General features: G+C 49.0%; 1 protein-coding gene across 2 annotated transcripts in view; it reads right to left on the reverse strand.

Moving 5' to 3' along the window:
- TMEM178B (transmembrane protein 178B) overlaps positions 1–27,151 on the reverse strand; it is a 405,633-nt gene that overhangs the window by 19,521 nt on the left and 358,961 nt on the right. For both annotated transcript variants that reach the window (XR_001295635.2, XM_005679533.3), the window contains exon 3: positions 17,459–17,596. Coding sequence is in view for 1 of the 2 variants with exons in the window: in XM_005679533.3 (XP_005679590.1) it covers positions 17,459–17,596 (138 nt within the window). In the remaining variant the exon portion in view is untranslated. The remainder of the gene's footprint in view (positions 1–17,458; positions 17,597–27,151) is intronic.

Below are 27,151 nucleotides of genomic sequence, written 5' to 3' on the forward strand. Positions count from 1 at the left end.
TGATTCTGGGAATGCTGGCCACGAAAGAGGCCAAGAAAAGTAGACTACCCAGATGCTGCTGGGCCCAGGAGCTCAGCCTCCTCTGGCAACCTCACCAATCGGAAGTCAGTCACCTCTTCTCCTTTAGGAAGCAGGGCCTTAACAGGTAGAATTGAAGGGATTTCCCTGGTGGTCCAGTGGTTAAAACTCTGTGCTCTCAATGCAGGGGGCCCAGGCTCCATCCCTGGTCAGGGAACTAGATCCCATATGTCAGAACTAAGAGTCTGCATGCCACAACTAAAGATTTCACATGCCATAACTAATACCCACCACGGCCAAATAAATAAATAAATTATATATATATATATATATATATATATATATATATAAAAGGTAGAGTTGGTATACTTCTAAACAGAGGAGAGAAGTTTCCTACTTTACGGGCCCAGATGGGAGTGCTGAGATAAAGAGAGAATGCTATCCCACCGCCCTTGGCTGTACTAACTCAAAGATCCTAGGAATCTGTGACCCAGAGGCTTCTGGGAAATGTGATTTCAGTTGAAAATGTTAAGAGCTAAATGGGAGAGGATATTTTAATTTATTATTTAGAATAAATTGTGGCCCATGAGGGTGGTATAATCTTTAAGGTATTCCTGGGTTTTGTTGGCAGGGGTTGCGGGGGCGGCTGTGGTAGGAAGGACACAGCTACCAGATTCCTTCCTCCCCAGGGCCAAAATTATGGGTTCAAATAACATATTAAATTTAGATTTAACTTGACACAAAGCTGCTTAAGCTTTTTTTTTTTTTTAAACGATGAAAGGGACTTTTTTTTTTTTTTGCTTCATTCACAATAGAGTTTAGTTACATAGAGATATATAAGAACGGAAATGTATTAATGACATGTGAAATCCTAAACCAGAATGAATAAATAAAGACTTGATGGACTGCTCCTGAAGAGTGGCCAACTCCAAGCCTAGGAGCAGTTTCATTTGATAAATTGACATGAAAGCCCTTGAAGGGGCGAGTTCACTGAATTCCTCCTGCAGCCTCAATCTTGAGCCTCTCTGTGAGGCTGCCCTTGAGTTCCCAGTAGAGAAAGGCTCCCTTTCTCTGGGCACCCACAGTCCCCACTGATCACTCTGCTTGGGTGGCCCTTAAGGTCTTCTCTACCCATCTTCCTCCTGTCCTACCCAAAGGGACATCTACCTGTCCCTTGCAAGCGGGGGAGAGGAGGACCCCTCTGGCCTCCAGACACTAATGAAAGCTGGTGGGTGAGCCTGTGTCTGCCTTCTGCTTCACTTCTTATGCCTCCTTCTTCATCCCAGGTGGCCTCGCCTGGTACCCTTTTCTCTTCTCCCACATGTTCCAGGAAGAGAGAAGAAAGAGGGGGCATCGATCCGAAGACCTTAGATTAAGGCTCCACCATTTACTTAATTGCATGACTCTACAGAAAACAACAGACTGGTTCCAAACAGGAAAAGGAGTACGTCAAGGCTGTATATTGTCACCCTGCTTATTTAATTTCTATGCAGAGTACATCATGAGAAACACTGGGCTGGATGAAGCACAAGCTGGAATCAAGATTGCCAGGAGAAATATCAATAACCTCAGATAAGCAGATGACACCACCCTTATGGCAGAAAGTGAAGAGGAACTAAAAAGCCTCTTGATGAAAGTAAAAGAGAAGAGTGAAAAAGTTGGCTTAAAGCTCAACATTCAGAAAATGAAGACCATGGCCTCTGGTCCCATCTCTTCATGGGAAATAGATGGGGAAACAGTGGAAACAGTGTCAGACTTTATTTTTGGGGGCTCCAAAATCACTGCAGATGGTGACTGCAGCCATGAAATTCAAAGACGCTTACTCCTTGGAAGGAAAGTTCTGACCAACCTAGATAGCATATTAAAAAGCAGAGATATATTTTGCCAACAAAGGTCCATCTAGTCAAGGCTATGGTTTTACCTGTGGTCATGTATGGATTTGAGAGTTGGACTGTAAATAAAGCTGAGCATTGAAGAATTGATGCTTTTGAACTGTGGTGCTGGAGAAGACTCTTGCGAGTCCCTTGGACTGCAAGGAGATTCAACCAGTCCATCCTAAAGGAGACCAGTCCTGGGTTTTCATTGGAAGGACGGATGCTGAAGCTGAAACTCCAATACTTTGGCCACTTCATGCGAAGAGTTGACTCATTGGAAAAGACTCTGATGCTGGGAGGGATTGGTGGCAGGAGGAGAAGGGGACGACAGAGGATGAGATGGATGGATGGCATCACTGACTTAATGGACATGAGTTTGAGTGAACTCCGGAAATTGGTGATGAACAGGGAGGCTTGGCATGCTGCGATTCATGGGGTCGCAAAGAGTTGGACACAACTGAGCAACTGAACTGAAATGACTGAACTGACTGACTGAAACTTGTTTCTTGGATCTCTGGGTCAAGTTCATTATGTACAAAATCGGCGTATTAATGCCAACCTTAAGGACTGCCAGAAAGAAGAAAGGTAAATAACGTTTGGGCAGCATCTGCCATTGACACAGCACTGATACTCCAACAAGTGAGCTCTTCCCTTCCTCACTGCCTCTTCCACCTGTTCTCTTGGGGTGGTGGTGTGTGGGATGTTGAAGGTCAAATGGGAACTTTGCCTCCCTTTGGAGCTCTGTGAACTAAAAATTGTCACCTGACTCACAATGAACTGGTAGCTCAGACAGTAAAGAATCTGCCTGCAAAGCAGGAGACTGTGGTTTGACCCCTGGGTTGGGAAGATCCCCTGGAGGAAGAAGTGTCTAACCACTCCAGTGTTCTTGCCTGGGGAATCCCATGGACAGAGGAGCCTGGCAGGCTACAGTCCATGGGGTTGCAAAGAGTCAGACAGGACTGAGTGACTTTTACTTTCATTTTGGGTGAGCAGCACCTTCCTTTCCCAAGAACGGTAGAGAGGTAGATCAAAGAGGTCCTCATCCTCCTTACTGCTGAAATGACACAGAATTCTCTTGTTTTTAATATTTTGCATTGTAAAGTTGTCAGTCTTGAAAAGGGAAATGGCTCATTTATCAGACTAACTGGTCTAGGTGTCTGACTCTCTAAGATTGTAGGCAACTCTCAGGCAGGCAGGAGTTTTATTTTTTATCCTCCAAAGTATCATATGTTTTATCCTTAAGTACTTAGCAGGTACTTAAGGGGTTGTTTATTTAATGACTTATGAACATTGGGCAGATTCCAGTGGCTCACTAAAGTGGGGAATGGGCTCTCCTCTCTCACAACCACATCTTGGACATCCTTGATGCTCTGATGGCTCCTATAGATAGGGTGAGGGTATTTTCCAAACCCCAAATCAAGACACATGGTATGAGAGGTGATCTGATAAGAGCAAAGCATATTTGAAATCAGGAGACTTCCAGAACATCAGGGAGAGAAACGCTCTACAAAGGCACTCATTCTCTGATTATTTTTCTGTTTGTTTAGTCGCTCAGTTGTGTCTGACTCTTTTGTGATCCCATGGACTGTGGCCTGCCAGGCTCCTCTGTCCATGGGATTTCCCAGGCAAGGATACTGGAGTGGGTTGCTGTGTTCTTCTCCAAGGGATCTTTCTGAGCTAGGGACTGAACCCACACCTCCTGTGTCTTGTATATTGCAGGTGGCTCCTTTATCCCGAGCCACCAAGTATTTGTGAGACGAAAAGTGAGTCATTCCCCATCTGTCCCCAAAGCCCTAGTTCTGTTGGATGAAGAAGCAGGTCCAGAAGAGCAGAGTTGACTGATACCCTGGGTCTGTCTTCACAAACCTCCAGTATCATGCTTTCAGTCTGCCAAGAATCACTCCCCCACCAGCAGCTCCTAGACCTTCAAGGCCATCGCCAGCAGATCGTGGGACAATGTAGATAGCAACTGGTTTGGGCTTGCTAACCCCCACAGGGGTCATCATTCACAGTGAGGTGAAGGGCGGTGGAGGGGGTGCAGCCCTGGGCCCAAGGCATGCCTAACTTTGCACTCTGGGGGCTGCCTGGCCCTGCCCCCAGCTCTCTGCCCTGGGCTGCTTCTCCAGATCACCCCTCTGGTCCCCAGAGGGAGCTGGGTTCTACTGTGCACACACCTCAGCTCACCTGTTGGTGATGTCCTCTCAGCCTACCTCTGGGTGCCCCTGTGTCTGGTATGGGACATTTCCCCTGTGTCTGGTACCCTGAGCAATCCTGCACATGTGTGCGTACACGCTAATTTGCCTCAGTCATGCCCAGCTCTTTGCTACCCCATGGACTGTAGCCCGGCAGGCTCCTCTGTCCATGGGATTCTCCAGGCAAAAATATTGGAGTGGGTTACCATTCCTTTCTACAGGGGATCTTCCTGACCCAGGGAGCAAACCCACTCTACTCTCTATCAAAAGTATAGAAAATTAACTTCCTTAAAATAAGACCTATGTTTACTCAATTTTCAAAGCACTGTGTATTCTCACAGAAATATTTTTTGAACTGAGTTAGAATTTGTTGCGGAAATATGTCAAATATGGCTTAACATGTCTGATTACATTACAGTTCTTGGCGTGGTATGCATGCGAGCTCAGTCATGTCCACCTCTTTGCGACCCTAGGGACTGTACAGCCCACCAGGCTCCTCTGTCCACGGGCTTCTCCAGGCGAGTATATTGGAGTGGGTTGCCATAGCTTCCTCCAGGGGATCTTCCTGACCCAGGAAGATCGAACCCATGTCTCTTATGCCTCCAGCGTGGCAGGCAGGTTCTTTATCACTAGCACCCCCTGGGAAGCCCTCCAACCCCTTACACACTGCACATCATAGACATCCAAGCAGTAGGGGCGACAGGAGCCTCTCAAGGGTGGAGTCCCCTCCCCCCCCCCTTTCCTGGGTGTGGCTATTTCTGATGCCGCCTTTCCAGGTCCTTATTCTCCTCTCTGCACCCAGCACTGGAGAGAGGCCATTTATCACGTCCACCAGGGCCTCCCTCGTCACTGTTTCTGGGGAACAGCTTTTAAGGCTTTCAGGAGGGGTCTGTGCATTTACTCCAGGAGTGAGCATTTTTCTTTGATTGATGACTGATTTCAAGAGGCAGGAGCTTGGCAGCCAAGTTCCCTTTCTCTGAAGCTTGCACACCTCTATAAGAACATTCTCGAAGAACCCCAGGGAGGGAGGTTTTTGAGGCTGCTTTAGAAATTACCTCAATTTCCATGGCAATCAAGTTCTGTGGCATTGCCACCACCTTCTGGGTCTTTCTGCTCCCACTGGAAAGGCTACTGGAGAAATCTCTTATTTCTTGACAACGATTCCAGGAGAGAGATGGTTTTCCAGCTTACCTGAACCACCCCCGCCCCTACTCTTCTTGGCTGCCCTTCCCAATCCATTCTTGCTGATGGCCCATTGTCTGGAAGCAAGAGACCCCAATTTGGGGCAGTCCTGTTAGTATTTCTAACCCAGGAAAGACAGGCTGTCAGGGTCCCAGACTGAGTCTGGACTATATCTGTTCATGTCTGTGTTGGTGGAGGCATGACAGCCCGGCAGGCACCAGAGTTGTGGAGAAATCACTCATCCTGAGTGGGACCCGAAATCGTCTACCCAGATTCAGCCTAGATGCTGTACCAAAACCATGCTTCACCGTCTGTAGTAACCTAACCCTGCCATTCCGTTCCTTAAACCTTGACACTTCTGAGTCTGTCCTGCCCATGCAGGGGTTGGACTGCATTATAGGAACTTCCCAAGAGATCCATCAGTTCTTCCTTGATGGTTCAGCAGGTAAAGAATCTGCCTGCAATGCAGGAGACACTCAAGAGACATGGGTTTGATCCCTGGGTAGGGAAGATCCCCTGGAGGAGGGAGGGCATGGCAACCCACTCCAGTAGTCATGCCTGGAGAACCCCATGGACAGAGGAGCCTAGTGGGCTAGAATATATGGGGTTGCAAAGAATCAGACCCAACTGAAGTGACTTCGCATGCACACATGGGAGATCCATCGACTCTTCCATTTAAAGCATCAACAGACAGCCTGAGTGCTAAGGCTTTTTCAATCCTGCTGTTTCCATTGATCTGGGATGTTATCAATATTCTCACCCAATCTTAATCAAAGACCTGCATAGAAATCTAAAGGTCTTACACCAAGGTTCCAAGTCTCAATAAATTCCGACCTTACCTGCCCAGTCTGAGACCCTGTCAGTTTTGGAAGATGCTCCCCTCCCTGTTGGAAGTAGGCAATACACTCCGCCACGTCTTATTAGCAGCTTGTGTCCGCAATGTTTGGAGAGGGAGCTTTTGATGTGAGGGAAGGGGGAACACTTGTTCTGCATGATTATCCAGTCATCAAAGGGCAAGGGGTGATTTTCAGCCCAGCAGACTTGGCCTCAGTTAGGGAGGAGGGCAGCTGCATGCAGAACAGGGAGGAGACCTGAGTTTTCAAGTTCTCTGGGAGTGTCTGTAGCAAAAGGCTGTGGTGTCCTGGGATCAGGGAGTCTGGGTGTGGGGCGATGCTGGAGGCGGAGATGGCTCGGGGGCTTGCAACATGAGCAGCTGTGTGCTGGCTTTAATATTCTGCTGTTGCCATCTTGAAATTCTTAATAATGTTTTAATAAGGGGACCACAAAGAAGGCAGAGCGCTGAAGAATTGATGCTTTTGAACTGTGGTATTGGAGAAGACTCTTGAGAGTCCCCTGGACTGCAAGGAGATCCAACCAGTCCATCCTAAAGGAAATCAGTCCTGAATATTCATTGGAAGGACTGATGCTGAAGCTGAAACTCCAACACTTTGGCCACGTGATGTGAAGAACTGACTCACTGGAAAAGACCCTGATGCCGGGAAAGACTGAAGGCGGGAGGAGAAGGGGATGACAAAGGATGAGATGGTGGGATGACAAAGGATGAAATGGTTGGATGGCATCACCGACTCGATGGACATGAGTTTGAGCAAGCTCCGAGAGATGGTGAAGGACAGGGAAGCCTGATGTGCTGCAGTCCATGGGGTCACAAAGAGTCGGACACGACTGAACGACTGAACGATGAACAACAAAGGGGTCCAAGTTTTCATTTTACCCTGGTCCTCACAAATTACGGAGCTGGTCTCGGTTGCAGGGGAAAGATGTTACCAGGGGTGTGGCAATGCAGCACCTTCAGGGGCTGCATGACAGTCCTCCTACCCTAACCTGGCCACCCCAGGCACAGACATCACACCCTCACTCACTGGAACTGGGCATGGCCAGCTGAAGAAGCCCCAGCTGCAGGGACCCCCAAAGGAAGCCAGACCACTGATAAATGCCACACAATGTCCAATGATCACCTAGGGGAGAAGCCCAGAGCAATCTATGAAATAGACAGAGGGTGAGGCAGAATCAATCAAGCCCAGACCGTGGCCTCCAAGGCCCTACACCATCCACCCGGCTTTGAGCGTATCTCCATCTCACTCTGCTCCTGGCACAATCCTCTCCCCTTGCTCAGCTTTTTCAGAACCAAGAAGCTCATCCCCATCTCAGGATGTCCTCTACACCTGCTGTTTGTTCTGGCAGGGTCTAATCTTTCCTGAGTCTTCCCATGGCTCGGCATACTCCCTTCACTCACATCTCTGTTCACCATAACCACCCCCAGGGGCCTCCATCCCCACTCAATGGCCCTTCACCTACAATGATGGCCCCCCAGGACTCTCCATCTCCCTCCCAGCTTAATTTTTCTCCATTGTTCTCACCCCCTGATATCAGATCATGTGTTTACTTTATGGGACTTGCTTCTTGTCTGCTTCTCTAGAATGAAAGCTTCATGAGGACTTGATCCCTATTTCCTACCACAGCCCAACGGCTTAATCAGTGTCCGGGACATAGTACAGGCAATCAATATTGAATGAATGCATGAGTAGGGTGGTGATTAGCCAGAGAAATGATATCTGTTCAACAGCTTCATCTTTACCACCCTGTGGTGTGTGTGCTCTTGGTGTTGGTGTTGGTGATATGGGGCTGCTTAAAGCAAAGCGCCCCTGAAGGTAGTTGTTTTTTTTTTTTTTTTTAAAAAGGAGCAACTCAGTTGTAAAAATAATAAGGTCTAGAAATTTATTGAGAACAATGGCACCTTTTTATACAAGTTAACTCTATAGTATTCACAACTATGCCTCAAATGGGTACTATTATTAGCCTTGTGTTACAGGTGAGAAAATTGAAGCAATGCATCAGTTAGTGTCTGCCCTGGATGATCCGTAGTGGTGTGGCTGTGTTGAGTGTTTGATGGGCAGGTGACAGGCCATTCTGGGAAGGCCTCCACTGACCAGATTAGGGTTTATAGAGCCAGCTCTGCTTACCATTCTCCTCCAAAATGCAAATCTGTAACAGAGGAGGTCCCACTGGGTGGTAAGGGCGCACGTGCTTTGGGGTCTAATTCAACTCTTAAGGCAAAAATGAAGCCCCAGCCACCCTGTCCTGGCCACTGGCTCTACATCAGGCAAGCGTGCATGTTATTTCCTAATCTTCCTGACAATGTCCCTCCTCCTCACAAAGGTCTTTGTTTTGAATGCAGTCATCAAATGCTACAACATATTCAAATATGCACCTTCCAAAGGGCAAGATAAATCCCAGGATATGCAGTAGTCTGTGAATCTCTGCTGAGGACTGTGATAGAAAGGCTGTAAGACAAAAAGTCAAGAGAAGCGTTGTGACGTTGTAGTGAAATCTCACCTGAAGTTATAGAGGCCGTTCAGCAAGGCAGGTAGATGGGCTTTATGCCCTTGTTGGTCAGGACGGATTATAAACTCTCTTCTGCCTATTAGAAGGGAATTCACCTGGGGTACGTGTGTAATGTTCACTTCCACTTTAGTACCATTTACACAGAAGAGCAACAGCTATCATTTGCTGAGGGTTTCTTATAAGCGTGCCTCGTGCTAAGTCATGGGCTTATTGATTGTCTCCTCTCTCCCCAGAATAGCATCTAACTTACGTGGTCACGCTTCTCTTAACCACGAGTCATGAGTGTTGAGACGCAGTTCCTACTGAACTTAGAGAAACTCAGTCCTAGCCACCTTTCTGAGCAGTGCTGGCACTTGGGAGGACAGTAGAGAGAGGCTGATGGGGAAGCTTAGAGGTCATCCTACTTCATAGCATCCCTAGAACCACTCCACTTACTGCCTGGAAGACACATTCACCCAGTCAAGACATCCATACCTTGGGCTCTGCATTTTAGGCTTATGTGCGTGCTTAGTCACTCAGTCATGTCTGACTGTTTGTGACCTGCATGGACTGCAGCCCGCCAGGCTCCTCTGTCCATGGAGATTCTCCAGGCCAAGAATACTGGAGTGGGTTGTCATGCCCTCCTCCAGGGGATCTTCCCAATCCAGGGATTGAACTTGGGTCTCCCACATTGCAGGCGGATTCTTTACCATCTGAGTCACCAGGGAAGCCCAAGAATGCTGGAAAGCCTATTCCTTCTCCAGGGGATCGTCCCAACCCAGGAACTGAATTGGGGTCTCTTGCATTGCAGGCATATTCTTTATGAGCTGAGCTACCAGGGAAGTTTTCAGAATTGCTGGACCTTTATCAAGGTCTTTTTCTATCAGAAGAGGGGTATCTGGGGGTTTACCGTACAACTGCTCTCTGGTGGGCTTGGTGGAGGGCTGTCATTGAGCATCACTGGCTTGCAGATGACTGCAGTCACTCAAAGTGGATAGCTTGAGCTTCTCTGGGAGCATCCTCTTTGCTCTCCTGACTGACTGGGGAGTTAGACAAGGTTATACTGATCACAGGTGGGAGGAAAAGGAGCTTTAAAGACTTCCTCTTCCCATGAGAACTTGTGCCCTCAATTCTGGCCACCGTCTCCTCCACACGCCCCTTTGTGCTTTGAGAAGGGAGGAATAGAAAGGGAATGGAGCCAGATTCTGAGAGTTACATCTGCTTAGAAGTACAGACGGAGAAGGCAATGGCACCCCACTCCAGTACTCTTGCCTGGAAAATCCCATGGATGGAGGAGCCTGGTGGGCTGCAGTCCATGGGGTCGCTAAGAGTTGGACACGACTGAGCGACTTCACTTTCACTTTTCACTTTCATGCATTGGAGAAGGAAATGGCAACCCACTCCAGTGTTCTTGCCTGGAGAATCCCAGGGATGGGGGAGCCTGGCAGGCTGCCGTCTATGGGGTCGCACAGAGTCGGACCCAACTGAAGTGACTTAGCAGCAGCAGCAGCAGAAGTACAGAATCGGAGCGATGCCGCTGTGGGCAGACATGTATGGCACAGGGGGTCATGGGGATCTCCCACACGGGAAGCTGGCAGCAGAGAGAGCAGGATGGGCTGCAAGAAGCCAGGCTGGCGTCCCCGACTGGGCCCTGGTTCCATTTCTGCCACCAGACACCCATGCCTCAGGCTTTTCATTCTAGGCTTGTAAGTTTTCAGAACTGCTGGACCTTTATCAAGGTCCTTGTGACCTAGGACAGCTGACATAGCTCCTCTTATCTTGAAATACAAGAAGGTCGAACTGGATGGTCTCTAAGGCCCCCTTCCATTTCTAACTTTCTAGGAGTCCAAATTAAAGACAGAAAGTTCTTTCTGAGGTCATGTATAATTCATACCCTCCATCCAAAAGGAATTTGAGACAGACTCCAGGACTGTTCAAATAAAGATAAAAGGAGAATAAGAAACCCCATGGAAGAGGAGAAGGTCAGACCAGGAACAGAAGATAAGACAGGCTAATTTCTTGAAGGACTTCTGACTCTAATCAAGAAAAAACAAAACACTTTCTCTGTTGTACATAATTCCCTCCTTTGACACATGCATTCAACAGATATTGGAGGCTGCAGACACTTCTCAGACCCAGGGGGTACCTTGGAGAACAAGGCAGATAAGCTTTTGGGGCTCATGGAGCTGATGTCTATGTTGCTGGTGGTGGTGGGGAGTTGGGGAATGTTAAAAAAAAATGCGGCAGACACCCAATATCCAGGTTTTGATTTACCATTCTCCAACAGAAGGAACCAGTCTCCTTGGAAAAATGGCCAGTTCTAAGATGAGGGCCGGAAATAACACTAGATGAGCCTGGAGCACCTTGAAGTGCCCAAAACTAATGAAGTGCTCACAAAAAGCAAAATCAAAAGGCTACATTGATGAGTATACCAAAGGGCACAGCGGCCAACTGAAAGAGCTCCCAGTGGCCAAAACTGGGACAGCTGGACAACAAGGTAAACAGTACTGAATTATGATTCAAACTATAAAATCAACATTCATGAATCCACATTGAAATGAATAAATAATTTAAAGAATCTGCCTGCAAAGAAGGAGACCCAGGTTCAATCCCTGGGTCATGAAGATCCCCTGGAGAAAGGAATGGCAACCCACTCCAGTATTCTTGCCTGGAGAATCCCATGGACAGAGGAGCCTGGCAGGCTGCAGTCCATAGGGTGGCAAAGAGCCAGACACGACTGAGTGACTAACACTTTCACTTTCAATAAACAGGGAAGAAGAGATGCATCTCCCATGCAGAAGAATTCCGAATAGTTTATGTAGCTATTCCACCTAAAGGCAGAGAAACAGCCCCCAACTCCTTAGGTGTGGACTGTGCCTACTGACTTCCTTCCAAAGACAGCAGCATGGAAACAGAGAAAGCAGAAGAGTAGCTTTACAGTGGAGAAGCCTGACACATACTCCTTACTCCAGGGGATGAAGGGCAATCTCAACCATCATAGATCATGGGATAGCATGTACCCTTGAAATGACGTGATGAAAATGGCACCTTACCTGTGTACTCTTCTTCCCCAAACCCATAACCCAGTCCAATCACTAGAAGAAAACCATCTAAGGTCCAACAGAGGAGCATCCCACACTATGCGTGACCAGTATTCCTCAAGCACTCAACTGGCGAGGTCAACAAAAACCAGGGAAGTCTGAGAAACGGTCATAGTGAAGAGGAGCCCAGTGAGACATGACAACATAATGGGAGTTTCTGGAAGGGACTCAGAAACAGAAAAAGGGCATCAGGTAACAACACAAAAAGGAATAAAAACAACTAACTATGGACATTAATGAATAACAACGTACCAACATTTGTTAACTATAATAAATATATTGTACTAAAATGTTAATTACAGGGAAAACTGTGTTCAAGGGCAAAGGGGAATATGTAAGTTCTCTGTACTATTTCCTCAATTTTTCTGTAAACCTAAACTGTTCCAAAAAAGAAAGTCTCTTTAAAAAACAGAATCTGAAGGTCAGAGATGGAAGGAGTCCCAGACTCTCTCTGCTCCTGGGTTTGAGGAGATAGCCTCGGAAGAAGGGTAAGGAATTTGGATTTTAAGGTCAAGAGCTAGTTTTTGGCACACTGGAAGCAGATGAGTGAATGTCTGATTTATAGTTTCAAAAATATGATGCCAACTGCTCTGTGAAGTACTGATTGCTGGGTACCAGTCTACACAGGAGGTTCCAGCGTCAACCTTGATGAAAGCTCATGGCAAAGGACGATGTCTTCCAGGAGTGTGGGAGGATGTGGGAGAGGAGTGCTGAGGGGGTGGGGCACAGGCTTTGGACGTTCCCACCCATTTGTAGACCTGTGCCCATGGGGCAGCTCTAGACGCGCCCGGTGAGTCAGTTACAAGGGCCCCTCGTAGTCATCTGCCCCTTGCCACGCTGTCCTTCCTCCTGTGCCATCCTGTCCCTGTACATCTGAATCCCACTGGTGATTCAACCAGACACTCGTTTCTGGCAGTCGCACCAAACGCTGCTGTGCCAGTCTGAGCTAGATTCTCCCCAGAAGCCTTGCCAAAGGGGAAACTGGATCCCACCCACCACCCCCGGCCTCCTGGCCCAACAGAGCTGCCATACTTAACTAATTGCCTCCTCCGGGTTGAGCGTTAATTAAACAATTTGTTGCTAGTCATCTCCTGAGGTGCGGGGTGCCCTCTCTTTAAGCCTGGAAATAGTTAAATCCTGGAAAAGAGAAGCACCCAGTGTGGGCCACCCCTATTCATTTGGGAACAGATAAGAGACTATGGATAGAACCTCTTATTTTGGCCCCGGCTGGGTCATCTGAAGTCAACTGCAATTCCATCTTTGGACCCTTCACTTTCAATTTACCTTTTTTGCTCTTACTGACCCCTTCTTTCCACCTGCTCACCACACCACCCCCACACCTGGCCAGCTTGGGAGACCTTTGGTGGTCGGACGGGTCCCCAATAGCTGTTCTCACTGGCCATCCAATCAAACCCCTTGGGCACTAGTCTGTGCTCAGCTAGAGACTGAGCCAGTCTGGGTGGTCCGTCTAGTCAAGGCTATGGTTTTTCCAGTAGTCATGTGTGGATGTGAGAGCTGGACTGTGAAGGAAGCTGAGCACCGAAGAACTGATGCTTTTGAACTGTGGTGTTGGAGAAGACTATTCAGAGTCCCTTGGACTGCAAGGAGATCCAACCAGTCCATCCTAAAGGAAATCAGTCCTGAGTGTTCATTGGAAAGACTGATGTTGAAGCTGAAACGCCAATACCTTGGCCACCTGATGCTAAGAGCTGACTCATTTGAAAAGACCCTGACGCTGGGAGAGATTGAAGGCAGGAGGAGAAGGGGATGACAGAGGATGAGATGGTTGGATGGCATCACTGACTCAACAGACATGAGTTTGAGTAAGCTCTGGGAGTTGGTGATGGACAGGGAGGCCTGGCATGCTGTGGTCCATGGGGTTGCAGAGTTGGACATGGCTGAGTGACTGAACTGAAATGAATCTGGGTGAGAGCTAAAGCCATGGGACATTTTGGTCACAAATATCTACAGTCTGAGGGACAGCTTTGCCATGTTCGTAAGGTGGCTGTCAGAGGGAGCTGACTCTCCAAGCCTTTCCATGGGTCACCCGTAGAAGAGGAACTCCTGGAGGATAGGCACCAGTCCAGTTCTGGTTCTGGGGGTAGTTGGTGCTGAGATGTCTTTTCATGACACACAGGGTCTTCACGACAAGGCTTTGTCTCTGGGAAGACACTTCACCTCTCAGTAACTCTGTGCTGAGCAGGGACAGGGAAGTACAGCTTCTGCTCTGAGTCTGCTCCCTGCCAGGCTCTGAACTAAACCAGACTCCTGGGGTCAGCAGGCAGCAGCTGCTCTGGGCATCAGGACCGCCACCCTCCTCCCGCTCCCCTCATCATGACTGTGTCTGGCTTCCTCGGCATGCACGCCTACTAAGTCTCTCAGTCGTGTCCGACTCTTTTCGATCCTATGGACTGGAGCCTGCCAGACTCCTCTGTACAAGGGGATTCTCCAGACAAAAATACTGGAGTGGGTTGCCATGCCCTCCTCCAGGGGATCATTCCAACTCAGGGATCGAACACATGTCTCTTACGTCTCCTGTGCTGGCAGGTGGGTTCTTTACCACCAGTGCCACCTGGGAAGGCCTCCTGGGACAGGGCACTCATTTGAAAAGGGAGAGGGTACCCTCCCCCACCTAGAGCTTCAATTTCCCCCAAAGACCAGGGATCAAGGGATCAGCTCTTAGTGGCTCTGTCCTTCTTTCTCACCTCTTGGGGCCACTCTGCAGGTCACCACGAGATGTGTGGACACCCCTCCCCTCCCCAGGATCTTGTTACCTGCGGACACAGGTAACAAAGCTCCAGGGTGGACGAGATGGCTCTGCTCCTATAATAGGACAATGCTCCCATCAGCACTAAACAGCTCTCGGGACAGCAGCTTCTGGATGTTGCCATTTTATCATGAACTGTGGTTTTTCCATTGAAAAGGCCAGCAGGGAGTCCACGTGCGGGGAAAGCCAGTTTAGCTGGAACCCTTGGTGATCAGGGCTCGGATGGGCCTCCAGGATAATAACCCATGCCCTGTGACAGCACCACCTGTCTGATGCGGCCTAAGAGCTGGAGAGGCAGTCATAAATAAGGGCGGGGGAGCTGGGAAGGAAGTTAAGTTCTGAGAGGCCTTCCTGACTGGTTCATCCCCAGAACCGTGACAGTTCAGAGCTGGAGGACTCTTAGAGTCACCAGTTCCCCCAGCTCTCCCCCCACTCTCCCAGTTACCGCACATTAGGGTCACCTCAAGCGTTTGGCTTGGATGAGTCTGGGCGAGGCCGCAGCATCTGTACTTTAAAAAGCCCTGCAGGCGATTTGACTGTGCAGTGGTTACAAACCACTAAGCTGGGCTTCCCTGGTGGCACGGTGGTACAGAATCTGCCTGCTAGTGCAGGGGGCACAGGTGGATCCCTGATCTGGGAACATGCCACATGTCTCGGAGCAACTGAGCCCCTGCGCCACGACTACTGTGCCCGGGAGCTACAGCTACTGAGCCCGAGGGCCCTAGAGCCCGAGCTCCACCGCAGGAGAAGCCAGCGCGGTGAGAAGCCTGAGCGTGGCAACTCGAGTAGCCCCTGCTCTCCGCAACTACAGAAAAGCCCAAGCAGCGATGAAGACCCAGCACAGCTGAAAGTAAATTGAAAAAAAAAAAAAAAAAATGGAACCACTAACCAGGAGGAAGGGGATCAACACCATCACTCACTCCCCTGTGGGGAGGGGTCTCGGGTCCCCAGTCCAGCTTGAGGGCTTTCACCCGGCATCCCAGAGCCCTAGGCTTCCGGTGGTGCCCCAGCAAATGGGCGTGGGAGGGGCAGGGCCCCAGGCACCCTCCTGTCCCCTACCCTCTTCTGGGAAAGAGTTCCCACCCAGGTCTCAGGTGAGTGGGGAGTGTGCTGGGGTATGGTGTGTGGCCGACCTGCAAAGATCAGCGGCCCCCCGCACTGTCTCTGTCTGGAAACTGTCAGAGCTGGCAACCCACAGCACCTGGTGGGATTCGAGGAGGGCTGGCCTGGAGGGATGGGAGAGGGAGCAGCGTGCGGGAGGTGGGAGCACCTGGAAGAGCGGAGATGAAAGAGCATCAGCTCCCTGGCTCCCGGATTCCTGCTCTGCCCGAGGCCTGTTTGCTCAGCTTTTCTCGGATTCCTGGGAGGCCTCTCTAGAGCCTTCAAAAAGCCCCGTTTTACTGGAGTCTGTCTTTGTACAACCACAAGAGCCTTAGAGAGAACATGCGTTGCAAACAGAGGCACTCCGCTTTGATCTTTTCACGTTCTGGGGTCCACGGAAGATTTCTGACTGGAAGGCGCTGCTAAAACCAAGCATGGACATCCCAGGCCGAGTGTGACCCTTGCTTCAGTGAGGAGGACTCCAGGGCGCAGGAAAGATGGTGGGGCTCGTTTGGGGGGGGGGGTCCTGTCTCAGCGGGGGATGGAAGGAAGGATGAGGGAGCTGCCCATGCCTCTCCCTCCCCTGGCCTCTGCCTCAGTCCAGTTGGGACCCCCAGGGGAGGTGGTGCTGGGCGGGGATGGCTGACTCTTGGTGACAGAGAATTAGATTTGGGACGTCTGTTCTTCAGGGGGATAAGGATAAAGAGTCCAGTGCCAAGTTGAACCCAACAATTCTCCTCCTTCTCTCCCAACCCACAGCTCACTAGCCCCCAGATCTCTCTGTCCACCCAGGACAGCCTCCTCCAATCTCCAGCAGGACACCCCACCTCCCCACCTCCTGGGGCTGGTCAGAGACCCCAAGTCAGGCAGTTCACGTGGTGTCTGCCATCTAACTAACACTGGCTTCAGTGCACAGGACTCATTATTGCCATTGTTTAGTTGCTCAGTCGTATCCGACTCTCTGAGACCCCGTGGACTGCAGCACGTCAGGTTTCCCTGTCCTTCAGCATCTCCTGGAGCTTGCTCAGACTCATGTCCATTAAGTCGGTGATGCCATCCAACCATCTCATCCTCTGTCATCCCCTTCTCCTCCTGCCCATACACATTTCCCTGTATACGTTTTCAGTTCCTTCTGCACAAAACCAGTTCCCCTTCTTCCTAACTCCATGCAATTTGTCCATCCACCTCTCTCTAAGGAATGCCCTGTGAAGGGCACACTCACGGTTAGCTTTCGCTTTGGACTGGGGCTCAAACCAGGAGACCAAAAAGCCCACTTGAACTCTTCAGGGAGAAAAGAGGCCGCATAGACTGTGAATGAGCTTTTACTTCCCACGGATAAGAACCTGTTCCCTCACAGCTACACAGCTCTGCTTATGGACCACCCATCAAAGGGCTGGACTGGTCCTATGGCCACACCAGTGACAGGGTGAAAGAGGCATGTGACAGAAGGGTTAGCCTTGTCCCACCAGCTTTAGAGCCTCATTGGAAATGGGAGCAGCAGCGCAGGACCCAGGAATCAAGGGTGGAGGTAGGTTTTTGAAGAAACTGTCCAGACAGCAGTTGCCTCCTGCCCCACAGTATATACCACGCACACACTACGTGCTCAAAACACCCAAGTACCTCCTGGGGTCACACTCGCTCCATATCCGACACCTGTTTCAATGCCATCACCACCGTCTCTCGCACACCAGGTGGGAGACCCTAGAGGGCAAGGACCAGCAGTGGTGAGCGGCTGAGAGGAACTCAAAGCACACTGCGGGAATGAGTGAAGGAAAGGGGAGTCTTCCCAACGGAGCCTGGGTCTCCATCCGCATGTCCACCAGCTGTTCTCTCAGAATGCCAGTAACTAGGACCTCCCAGCCCACCACCCCCGAGCCTTACCTCCCATGAGGAAGAGCAGCCCGGCCACATACTGCATAAGGCCTCGGTCCCAGCAGCAGCCCAGCACGCCGATGATCCAGCCGAAGAGGATGATGGCCACCGCCATGCCCATGAAGCCGGCCGTCATCCTGCGCAGGTCTGTGGGGAAACAGGTGGGTACCCGTTAGCATCAGAGCCTGGAACTCAGGGTCCGGTGCACCCCAACCCTGGGCCAGGGGGGCGGGGTGAGGGCACCACAGGGGCCCTTTGTAGACAGGTTGGCACAACCGAGCTTCCTTTGCAGAGGACAGAGCCCCTGATGGCGACCGCATTTGTTGTTTAGTTGCCCAGTCATGCCTGACTCTGTGTGACCCCATGGACTGTACAGCTCTCCAGGCTCCTCTGTCCAGGGATTCTCCAGGCAAGAATACTGGAGTAGGTAGCTCCCTTCTCCAGGGGATCTTCTGGACCCAGGGCTTGAACCTGAGTCTCCTGCATTGCAGGCAGATTCTTTACCCCTGAGCCAGCTGGGAAACCCCAGGAACCATACCCTGGAGTGCAAACACAGCTAGGACAGCCAGTCCATATGTGGAAGGAGAGATCACCGCCATAACAGCTGCCACCTCCTCAGCATCCCTCCTTTGTGCTGGGTGCAGCACTGTTCTTCCCAGGCATCTCTCCCAACCTTCTAAGACAGCTATTGTCTTTATCCCTATCTGGAAAATGGAGCAACCCATGGAAAGTCTACAGAGAGTGCAGGACACCACATCAAACCCAGATCTGTGCGGCTCCCAGGTCCTAACCCAGCATCACTCATCCTTCAGGGAAGTGAGAACCAGGCAAACGGGCCCTTAGAGCTGGGCTGGGTCTGGGCACTTGCCAAAGATTCTATCCCTCCCATGCAGGGTTTGCTGGTCTCTCAGGAGATCAGGGGTGAAGAGGAAGCTGTGTGACTTCCTCATCCTCCAGCCTGACTCCAGGGGGCTCAGCTTCCCCCGCCCGTGTGGTTGCAGGGTGGGAACCATGCTTCTTGCTCTCAAGTTGAACCCTGAGGAGGCCCCCTCAGCTTTCCTGATCAGGCCCTTCTCTCTCCATGCTCTGCCAACCCACCAGACAAAGGCTGGCATGTAGGGGGAGGAGGGCTGTCTGGAAAGGTGATTTTTTAAAATTAGTTTTTACTGGGGGTATTGCTGCCTTACAGGACTTCCCTGATGGCTCAGTGGTAAAGAACCCATCTGCCAAGGTAGGAGACATGAGCCGTGGGTTTGATCCCTGGCTTGGGAAGATCCCCTGGAGGAGGGCATAGAAACCCACTCCAATATTCTTGCCAGGAGAATCCTATGGACAGAGGAGCCTGGCAGGCTATCGTCCACAGGGTCGAAGAGTTTGACCTGAGTGAAGTGACTTAGCACGTGAATGCTGCCTTAGTTTCTGCTGTAGGCAAAGTGAATCAACTATACGTTTATATGTACCCACTCTTTTTTTTTTTTTTGTATTTCCTTCTATTTAGGTCTGGGAAGGTGGAATTTTTAGCAGAAGGGAGACAGCAGAGCTGCTGATATGTCTCTGTTAGTCTCACTCAGCATCTTGCTAAGCTTCCTCCCAGCTCCAGCCCGACTCTCTGGTGTATCCGACCCCCCCACCCGCCCCGCCCCCCTACCCACTCTGTACTCCTTCCCTGGAATCATCTGGCTTTCTTCCTTCTGAGTAACACCCCTAATCAGGCTCCACACAGGAGCTGTTTATCTGGCCTCTACCCTGGGGGATGGGGACTGCAGAGTAGCCTGGAGACCCCGTGGGCATTCCCTTCTCTTGAAGGAAGGGAAGGAGGTTGAGGAGGTGGGGAGGGGGACACCAGACAGCAAACTACATGAGCACCCCCCCAATTCCAAGCAAGCACTGATCTCTTCTCATCTCCGGGGAGACAAACACCCAGGTTACTGTGGGGAGCACCTCTGTGCCTCTCTCGCACTCCAGTCTCCTGGCAGGGTGAGTAGACAGAGGCTTCTGGGCACAGTCTGGCTTGAGACCTCCTGCTCCTCCCCCACCTCCAGAGCTGGCTGTGGTCCATGCCCCTGGATCTGACACTGAAGATGAGGCCCTGGCAGCCCCCTCCTCAACCCCTGGGGAAGAAGTTGGCTGGGGGGTGGGGAGGAGAACAGCAGGTGAGCCTCCCGGTGATGAAGGGGGCCTGATAGGGCCCTGCCACAGAGGCGGATGTTCACGGAGAGCCATAAGCAGGTTCCTGCTCTACTGAATTCTCCTGGGTCCTTCCCACCCCTGCTGACCCCAGAGTGCCTGCCCAGCCAGAGAGCAGTCACACCTGTACAGTCACTCCTGGGCACTGCCAAGGAGGCCTAATTATCAGGCTGCTCTGACTGCTCAGATCACTAAACATGCCAGAAGGAACTTTGTTGAGGACGTGTTAGATCCAGCATTCAAATGTGTGCCAGGCTTCCTGAGCGGGCTCTGTGCTCAGGCATCCGTGGCTGGCTGGAAAGAAGGGAGGACCTTCCTGCCAGCTGGGCCACACCCCTTTCTCTTTCAACTGCCTGTGGTCACCCAGGCCCCTCATCTCTCCACGGCCACAAGCCTTAGTCCCATCGCCCCTTCTTCCTTTGTCACAACAGACTTCAGGCAGTCAGCTCTGGGCTGCCTCCTTGGTGGAAAAAGGTCCCCTCCCCACTCCACTGGGACTGATTCCTGGCCGTGGGATACTCTCTGCCACGGGGGGCTCATCCACTCTCCACTGCAGTCAAGGGCAAAGAGGTGATGGGAATGGGAGATGAGAGACCAGGGTATTTTTAGTCTAAAGGAGATTTATTTATATCCCCTTAAACAGCTCAGGAAATTTCCCTTCTATGCCCCTGTGAAACCACTGGCTTCCTTTTCAGTAGCAGGGCAGTTGCTAGGAAGACTCTCTGGTGGCACTAGAGAGGACAGCCCTGCAGAAGCCACAGAGCCCCTTCCTGCCGCTCTTGGTGGGTACTGGCCCCTGGGCTATGCAGACCCAAGGGACAAAGGTGCCACCTGGGGGACTGAATGGATAATGGGTCCCTGTGAGCTATATGTACTTGGGGTGGGGATGGGGAAGAGGGGTGGGCAGGAAAAGGGAAATGGCAATCATTACAGAACGGAAAGGTATCGCTGCTAGAGGAGGAAAGCCAAGTGCGCCACTTAGGAGAAAACAGAGCAAAAGGCAGAAACAGAAATGGAGAGAATAACCCCTCTTCCAAAAGCCCTGAGACAGACAATAGTCATCTGTGTTCCCAGGTCAGGGAGGGCTGTGCCTCCAACACAGACTATTTGCGCTCTGCTGTCTCCCAAAGGCTTTGTCAACAGAAACCGAGTCAGGCTCAGTTGTTGCTCTAGAAAGGAGGATGAAAACCAGAGGTCAGGCCTGAGCATTTTCACTGACCCGAGAGGATATTCACCATCACCCGGTGAGCCTGATTTTGCTAGAGCCATGTACATACAGCTGTTTATTCTGCCCTCAGACCCGCATGGTAACTCAGGGCAGCTGCAGCAACAACTTAAAGGTAGGCAGGACAAGAAATATTCCTATTTTACAGGATTTAGAGAAGTTAAATAATTTATTGATCAACAGTCTCAAACCAGTAAACTTAAAAGGAATGAGTTGGGGTACCGAGTTGTGTGGGAAAATAAAATTAATAATCTAATTAAAGACCTACAGGATCATCATCACAGATGGAAAAAAATGTAACTAGCATTTTTCCTCCCAAATAAAGCAAGGATTAGAGTTACAAGATTTTTTTAAAAGACAGAAATTCACATGGAAGGGGAAACCAGAGAAGAAGATGGCGGCAACAGAAGTCTGGAAGCTGCAAAACTGAGAGACAGTATAATTCTCAACAGACCTAACAAGCCAAGACCAGAGCCAGCAGAGGGGTGGGGGGGTGGGAAGCTGAAAGCAATCCTGCCAAACCCCCCAAAGGCTCAGGAACTGGCATTAATCACTATGCATCAGCAAGTCAAGCAGAGGGGAGGGAGATTAAAACAAGGATTTCAAACAAGTTGTTTGGGATGGAATGAGAACCCTAGCTCCCCTCGGCTACTCCACACCTCTGAGGAATAACCCCTTTTCCTCACCCCCAGGGTGGAGAGGGAGTACTTAGGACTGGGAGTCCATAAGCTCAGGTGACGGCTGGTCAGCACAACTGAGGGTCATTGCACACAGGGCAAGTAAGTGTCTGTGCACCTACAGAATGTTGAATGCTTACCCTTGAGACCCCAGACCTCTTCTGCCTGGTTCCCAGAAGCAGACTGCTGTGCCTTTGCCCTATAGCCTGGAAGCTGGGAGAGACCTTTCTGGTGGTGACCAGCACACGAGAAAATATTGAGACACATTACTATTTGTGTGTGTGGCGGGAGGCAGGGAGGCATAAGCAGTCCCTCCAACTATCTACAGCAAAGCTTCCCATTGACAAGCCCACTACCTACTCAGGGCTTTGAGGCAGCCCCAAATATTAAGAAAATCTATAAGTTGGAAGAAAAAGAACTTGAAGAAACAAACTAGCAGGGAGGAGAAATTAAAGATTATTATTGGAAATATAAATCAAAATCACAATGAGATATCATATCACACCTGTCAGAATGGCCATCGTCAAAAGACCACAAATAACCAGTATTGTTGTGAGGATGTACAGAAAAGGGAATCCTTGTACCCTGTTGGTGGGAATGTAAATTGGAGCAGCCACTGTACAAAACAGCGTGGAATTTTCTTAAAAAAACTAAAAATAGAATTACCCTATGACCTAGCAATTCCACTCCTGGGTATATATCCAAAAAAACAAAAACACTGTTTGAAAAGATACATGTGCAAGGCTCATAACAGCATTGTTTACAATTGCCAAGATATGGATGCAACCTAAGTGTCCATCAACAGATGAATGGAGAAAGAAAATATGATATATATGTGTGTATGTATATATATATATATACATACACACATACATGTATATACAAAGACACACAATGAAATACTATTCAGTATTCCATAAAAAATAACAAAAGTTTGCCATTTGCAGCAACATGGATGGACTTGGAGGGCATTATGCTCCAAGTGAAACAAGCCAGAAAGAGAACAACAAATACTGTATATCACTTATAAGTGGAATCTGGAAAATACAACAAACTAGTGAATATAACAAAAAGAGACAGACTCAGACATAGAGTAAACTAGCGCCTATCAGTGTTAGGGGGGATAGGAGGGGAATGCAGGGCTGAGGGTGGGGAAACAAATTACTGGGTGTAGATAAGCTCAAGGATTCACTGTATTTACAACAAGAAGAATGCAGCCAATATCTCATAATAACTGTAAATGGAAAATAACCTTTAAAAATTATATTTAAATTTTAAAATAAAATTTTAAATCACTATAAACATCCCCAAGAGAAAAGAGAAGAAACATAGCTTGCTTCCACGACATAAGAACAAGAGTCTATGGAAAAGGATTCTCTGAAACAAAAATAACACACCTTATAATAATGGAATCAAAATCATTGAAATTTACAGTATAAAATCAATTCTAACTTATGGAGTAAGAGTCCGATCTTGTTCCAAAATATTTAGGAGTCTTACAAAATGCACACAGCACAAGGAAATGAGGGAAAGAGAAAATAAAGAAATAAAAGAAGATGAAGCCAGATATCACATTCTCACACAAAGTTTGGACCCTAAGGTCCTTAGAAAGGTTATTATAGTCACCATATTTGTATTTAAGGCATTAGATATTGTTTTCATTATCTTTAAATCTTTGTTGCTTTTTATTTGTATTTGAGAAAATCCCAAAGGCTACTCTGCCTATGGAATGACTCACATATAGATGGCCCCATTCCATCCCATCTGTGTTATCCTATGTGTTAATTTCATTTCTTTAGGAGTGAGAAATTGCCTTTTTAAATTCTCTGTGCTTGTTCACTGTGCCCACAGCAGTACTTGGCACCTGGGAATTTACACAGCTTGCACAGTTAACCATTGAATGATGAGAGGGTTAAGAGGCGCCAACCCTCGACACAGTGGAAAACCCACTGACAGCTTGTAGTCAGCTCTCTGTACACTCACAGAAGACAGAAGGTTCTACATCCAGGGACTCAGTTAGCCACTCATCTTGTACTACTGCTGCATGTACTCTTGAAAGCAAAAGTGAAGTGAAAGTCGCTCAGTCGTGTCTGACTCTTTGCAATCCCATGGACTATACAGTCCATGGGCTTCTCCAGGCCAGAATATTGGAGTGGGTAGCCTTTCGAAATACCTGCAAATAAGTGGATCCATAGAGTTCAAACCTGCGTTGTTCAAGGGTCAACTGTTATTTCTTTCCCTATCTCATCCTGCTTTTTTTTGTAGAAAGAAGGGGAGAGGGAAGGGGAAGCGGAAAACCAAATGCATCCGTCTGAAGCCTTGGAAAAATACTGCACAGGGTTGGACAAAGAATAATCCCCTTAGAAAGAATTTGGAACATTGAGCTGGACTCTATAGGGAAAGGCTGAGATAAAGAAAAATCTTCCCAGGAGTCCTGTTGGGTTTGAGTCTAATATCTGTCTTCCACAATTCTAATGTTTGAGAGGCTAGTGTTCAAAATGACAAAGGTGCATTCTAATCCTTTTAGAAAAAGAACACTGACAGCACAGTGAGAAAGAGTGGGCTGAGGGGGGTGGATGATGAGGGTGGTGGAGGGAGAATGGCCAGGAGAACCATCAAATACAACCAGAAGAAGCAGTTCTCCCTTGTGGAAAACTTTTGATTTGAAGTTTACACTCCTATTAACATTTAAATTGAAAGGTATTGCTTGCAACTCTACACGGGAAACCAGGACATCTGCATTTAAATAAACACTACTCAGAGAAGGAAAATATATGTAGGCTATGAATCTCTATTTGCTCTTTAAAGACCTTGTACAAAAAAACTGATGAGGATTGGAATTTTTTTCTCATTCAAAAAACAGAAATCATGAGGGTAGGTCTGAGTTAGAACTTGCTGTGTGAAGTAAAGACAGGAGATGGCAGGGTGGACACTGTGTTAATGGTCCAGGGTCAAGAGTCTGCGAAACCAACAAGGTCACAGTCCTCCTCTGTTGGCCACAAGGGGCACCTCTGGGCGAGGGGGGTGCTGCCTTGGCTACAAAGGCGGAAGAGCATCAGCTGCTCTGGGAGCTAGACATGCATTTGCAAATTAATCAGTCCCTTCGGGGTGCAAGGCGACAGCTGAAAGGCAGAGGATGGTGGTGAAGACAGAACTTGGTGTTCTTACCCCAGGGGGTCAATCTAGAAAGTAAGAGGTGGAGAGAAAGGGTGGGCAATGAGCATGTTAGCTGTGGCATTAACTCAGGACAAGCTGATTCACAGAGAAAGGAATATTCCAAGAACCAGTCACTGCAGAGCATCCATCTCTAAAGGAAGAGGGAGTTTTGGTGCTGGGTAATCACCCAGAGGGCTTTCCTGGTGGCTCAGTGCTGAAGCATCTGCCTGCCAATGCAGGAGACGTGGGTTCGATCCCCGGGTTGGGAAGATCCCCTGGAGAAGGAAATGGGAATCCACTCCAGTATTCTTCCCTGGGACATCCCATGGACAGAGAAGCCTGGCAGGGCTACAGTCCATGGGGCCAAAAAAATATTCAGATACGACTTAGCGACTAAACAACAACAACAAACCACACAGAGGCTCAACAGATGGGGATGGAAGCACGGATTCTTGGAACCAGGCTGCCCCGGTTCAAAACCCGGCTCTACCACCTACTGGCTGTGCGAACGTGAGCAAGTTGGTCCCTCTCCCTAGATCTCAATGTCCGCATCTTTAAGTGGAAGTTATGACGCTACCTACTTCAAAGGGTTATTCAGAGGATTAAACAAGATAATACGCATAAACTGCTTAGAATAGAACCTGCCACAAAGCTAGAGTAATACAAGAAGTGGAGTCACCTAAATTAGAGTGGTTTTCTCTTTTTCATGCACTACATCTCTTTCACATGTTGCACATAGGCACACAACAGCTAAGCAGCATGTTGGGATGAGCCCCTAATTAAGGATTTGGTACCCAGCGGGAACAACCTTCTGAGATCTGTTCCTGCGCCTCTCAGGTACCAGGAGAGGCTGAGGTGCAGGCTTTATGTTTCTGTTTGTTAATAATAAGAAGTATCAAATCTCGAGTGTGGATGCTTCTTATCCTCGGGGGACCAAAACAGCTGGAGGCCACAGCAGTTAATAGCAGAGGTGCCGGGGGCCAAAGAGGCTGCTCGAAACCTGCTCACCTCTTGCAGTGAGCACTGAACGGATCTAGAAGCAAGAAGGATGCACAAGACCATCACTCTTGAGTGATCTAGTCAATTAACACTGAAACAGAGAAGTGGCTCACAAATTTGGACCAGGAACCTATCTGGATGTCTTCTTTGTATTTATGATGGAAAGGTTTTGTCTATGGCTTTCTTCCAGGGTGTAAATTGGTTTGGCATCCTAATGAAGTTATATTCAAGAAACCATTTTTATGTGAAAACAAAATAGCTCTTAAGAAAGATAGCACTAAGATGTACCCCACTCTTGCGACCCTATGGACTGTAGCCTGCCAGGCTCCTCTGTCCATGGGATTCTCCAAGCAAGCGTACTGGAGTGGGTTGCCATTTCCTTCTCCAGGGGATCTTCCCAACCCAGGAATCGAACCCAGGTTTTCAGCATTGCAGGCAGATTCTTTACCAACTGAGTTACATGGGAAGCCCAAAATAGTTCTTGGCTTTCCATAAAAAGTGCCCTCTGCCCACCCCTGTGCTTCCATCCTTCTCCAAGCCCCCACGTGCTCCAGTCATGAGAAATTGCAGTTCTCTGGAAGGCTTGGCACATTCCCCCCTTTCCTTGATGGCACTGAGCTCTCTGCCAACATGGCTACTCACACATACCACCTAGCAAGCTTCTCAGCATCCTTGCTGCTAAGTCACTTCAGTAGTGTCCGACTTTGTGCGACTCCCTAGACAGCAGCCCACCAGGCTCCCCCGTCCCTGGGATTCTCCAGGCAAGAACACAGGAGTGGGTTGCCATTTCCTTTTCCAATGCATGAAAGTGAAAAGTCAAAGTGAAGTTGCTCAGTCATGTCCGACCCTCAGCGACCCCATGGACTGCAGCCAACCAGGCTTCTCCATCCATGGGATTTTCCAGGCAAGAGTACTGGAGTGGGGTGCCATTGCCTTCTCTGCAGCATCCTTGAAATCTCCCAAAAAAGTGAAAGTCTGGGAGGCTTCTGGGGCGCTTCTTTAGCCAACACTGGCATCCAGTGCTTGAGGCTCCTATAACACTTGGTTGATAATCACCATCTTACTGTAATTACTTATGTGTCCTTTCCTCCGACAGTGTGAGCTTTCTCAGGGCTGTGGTCGTGCTTGGTTTATTTGTTTTCCCAGTTCCCAGCACATTGCCTGGCATAAGCAAGTGCTCAATGTTTGCTCAATGATATCACCCACCCTCTACCCTGTAACAACCTCTAAAACTGGATGCACCATGGACTAAAGCAGGGTGAGGAGGATGTGACTTAAACGTCACTGTGACTTGAAGCCAACCTCTCCCTCTAATCTTAAATGTCACTGTGACTTGAAGCCAACCTCTCCCTCCAATCTTATTTTTAAAAGCCAGCATCAACTTTTGTTTAACAGTTCAACATAGCTTTTTTTTTTTTTTTAATCATGTACACAAAGAAAACATCAAAATAAGTTCAG

This window comes from Capra hircus, chromosome 4 (genome assembly GCF_001704415.2).
Source record: "Capra hircus breed San Clemente chromosome 4, ASM170441v1, whole genome shotgun sequence".
NCBI classification, from domain to species: domain Eukaryota; kingdom Metazoa; phylum Chordata; class Mammalia; order Artiodactyla; family Bovidae; genus Capra; species Capra hircus.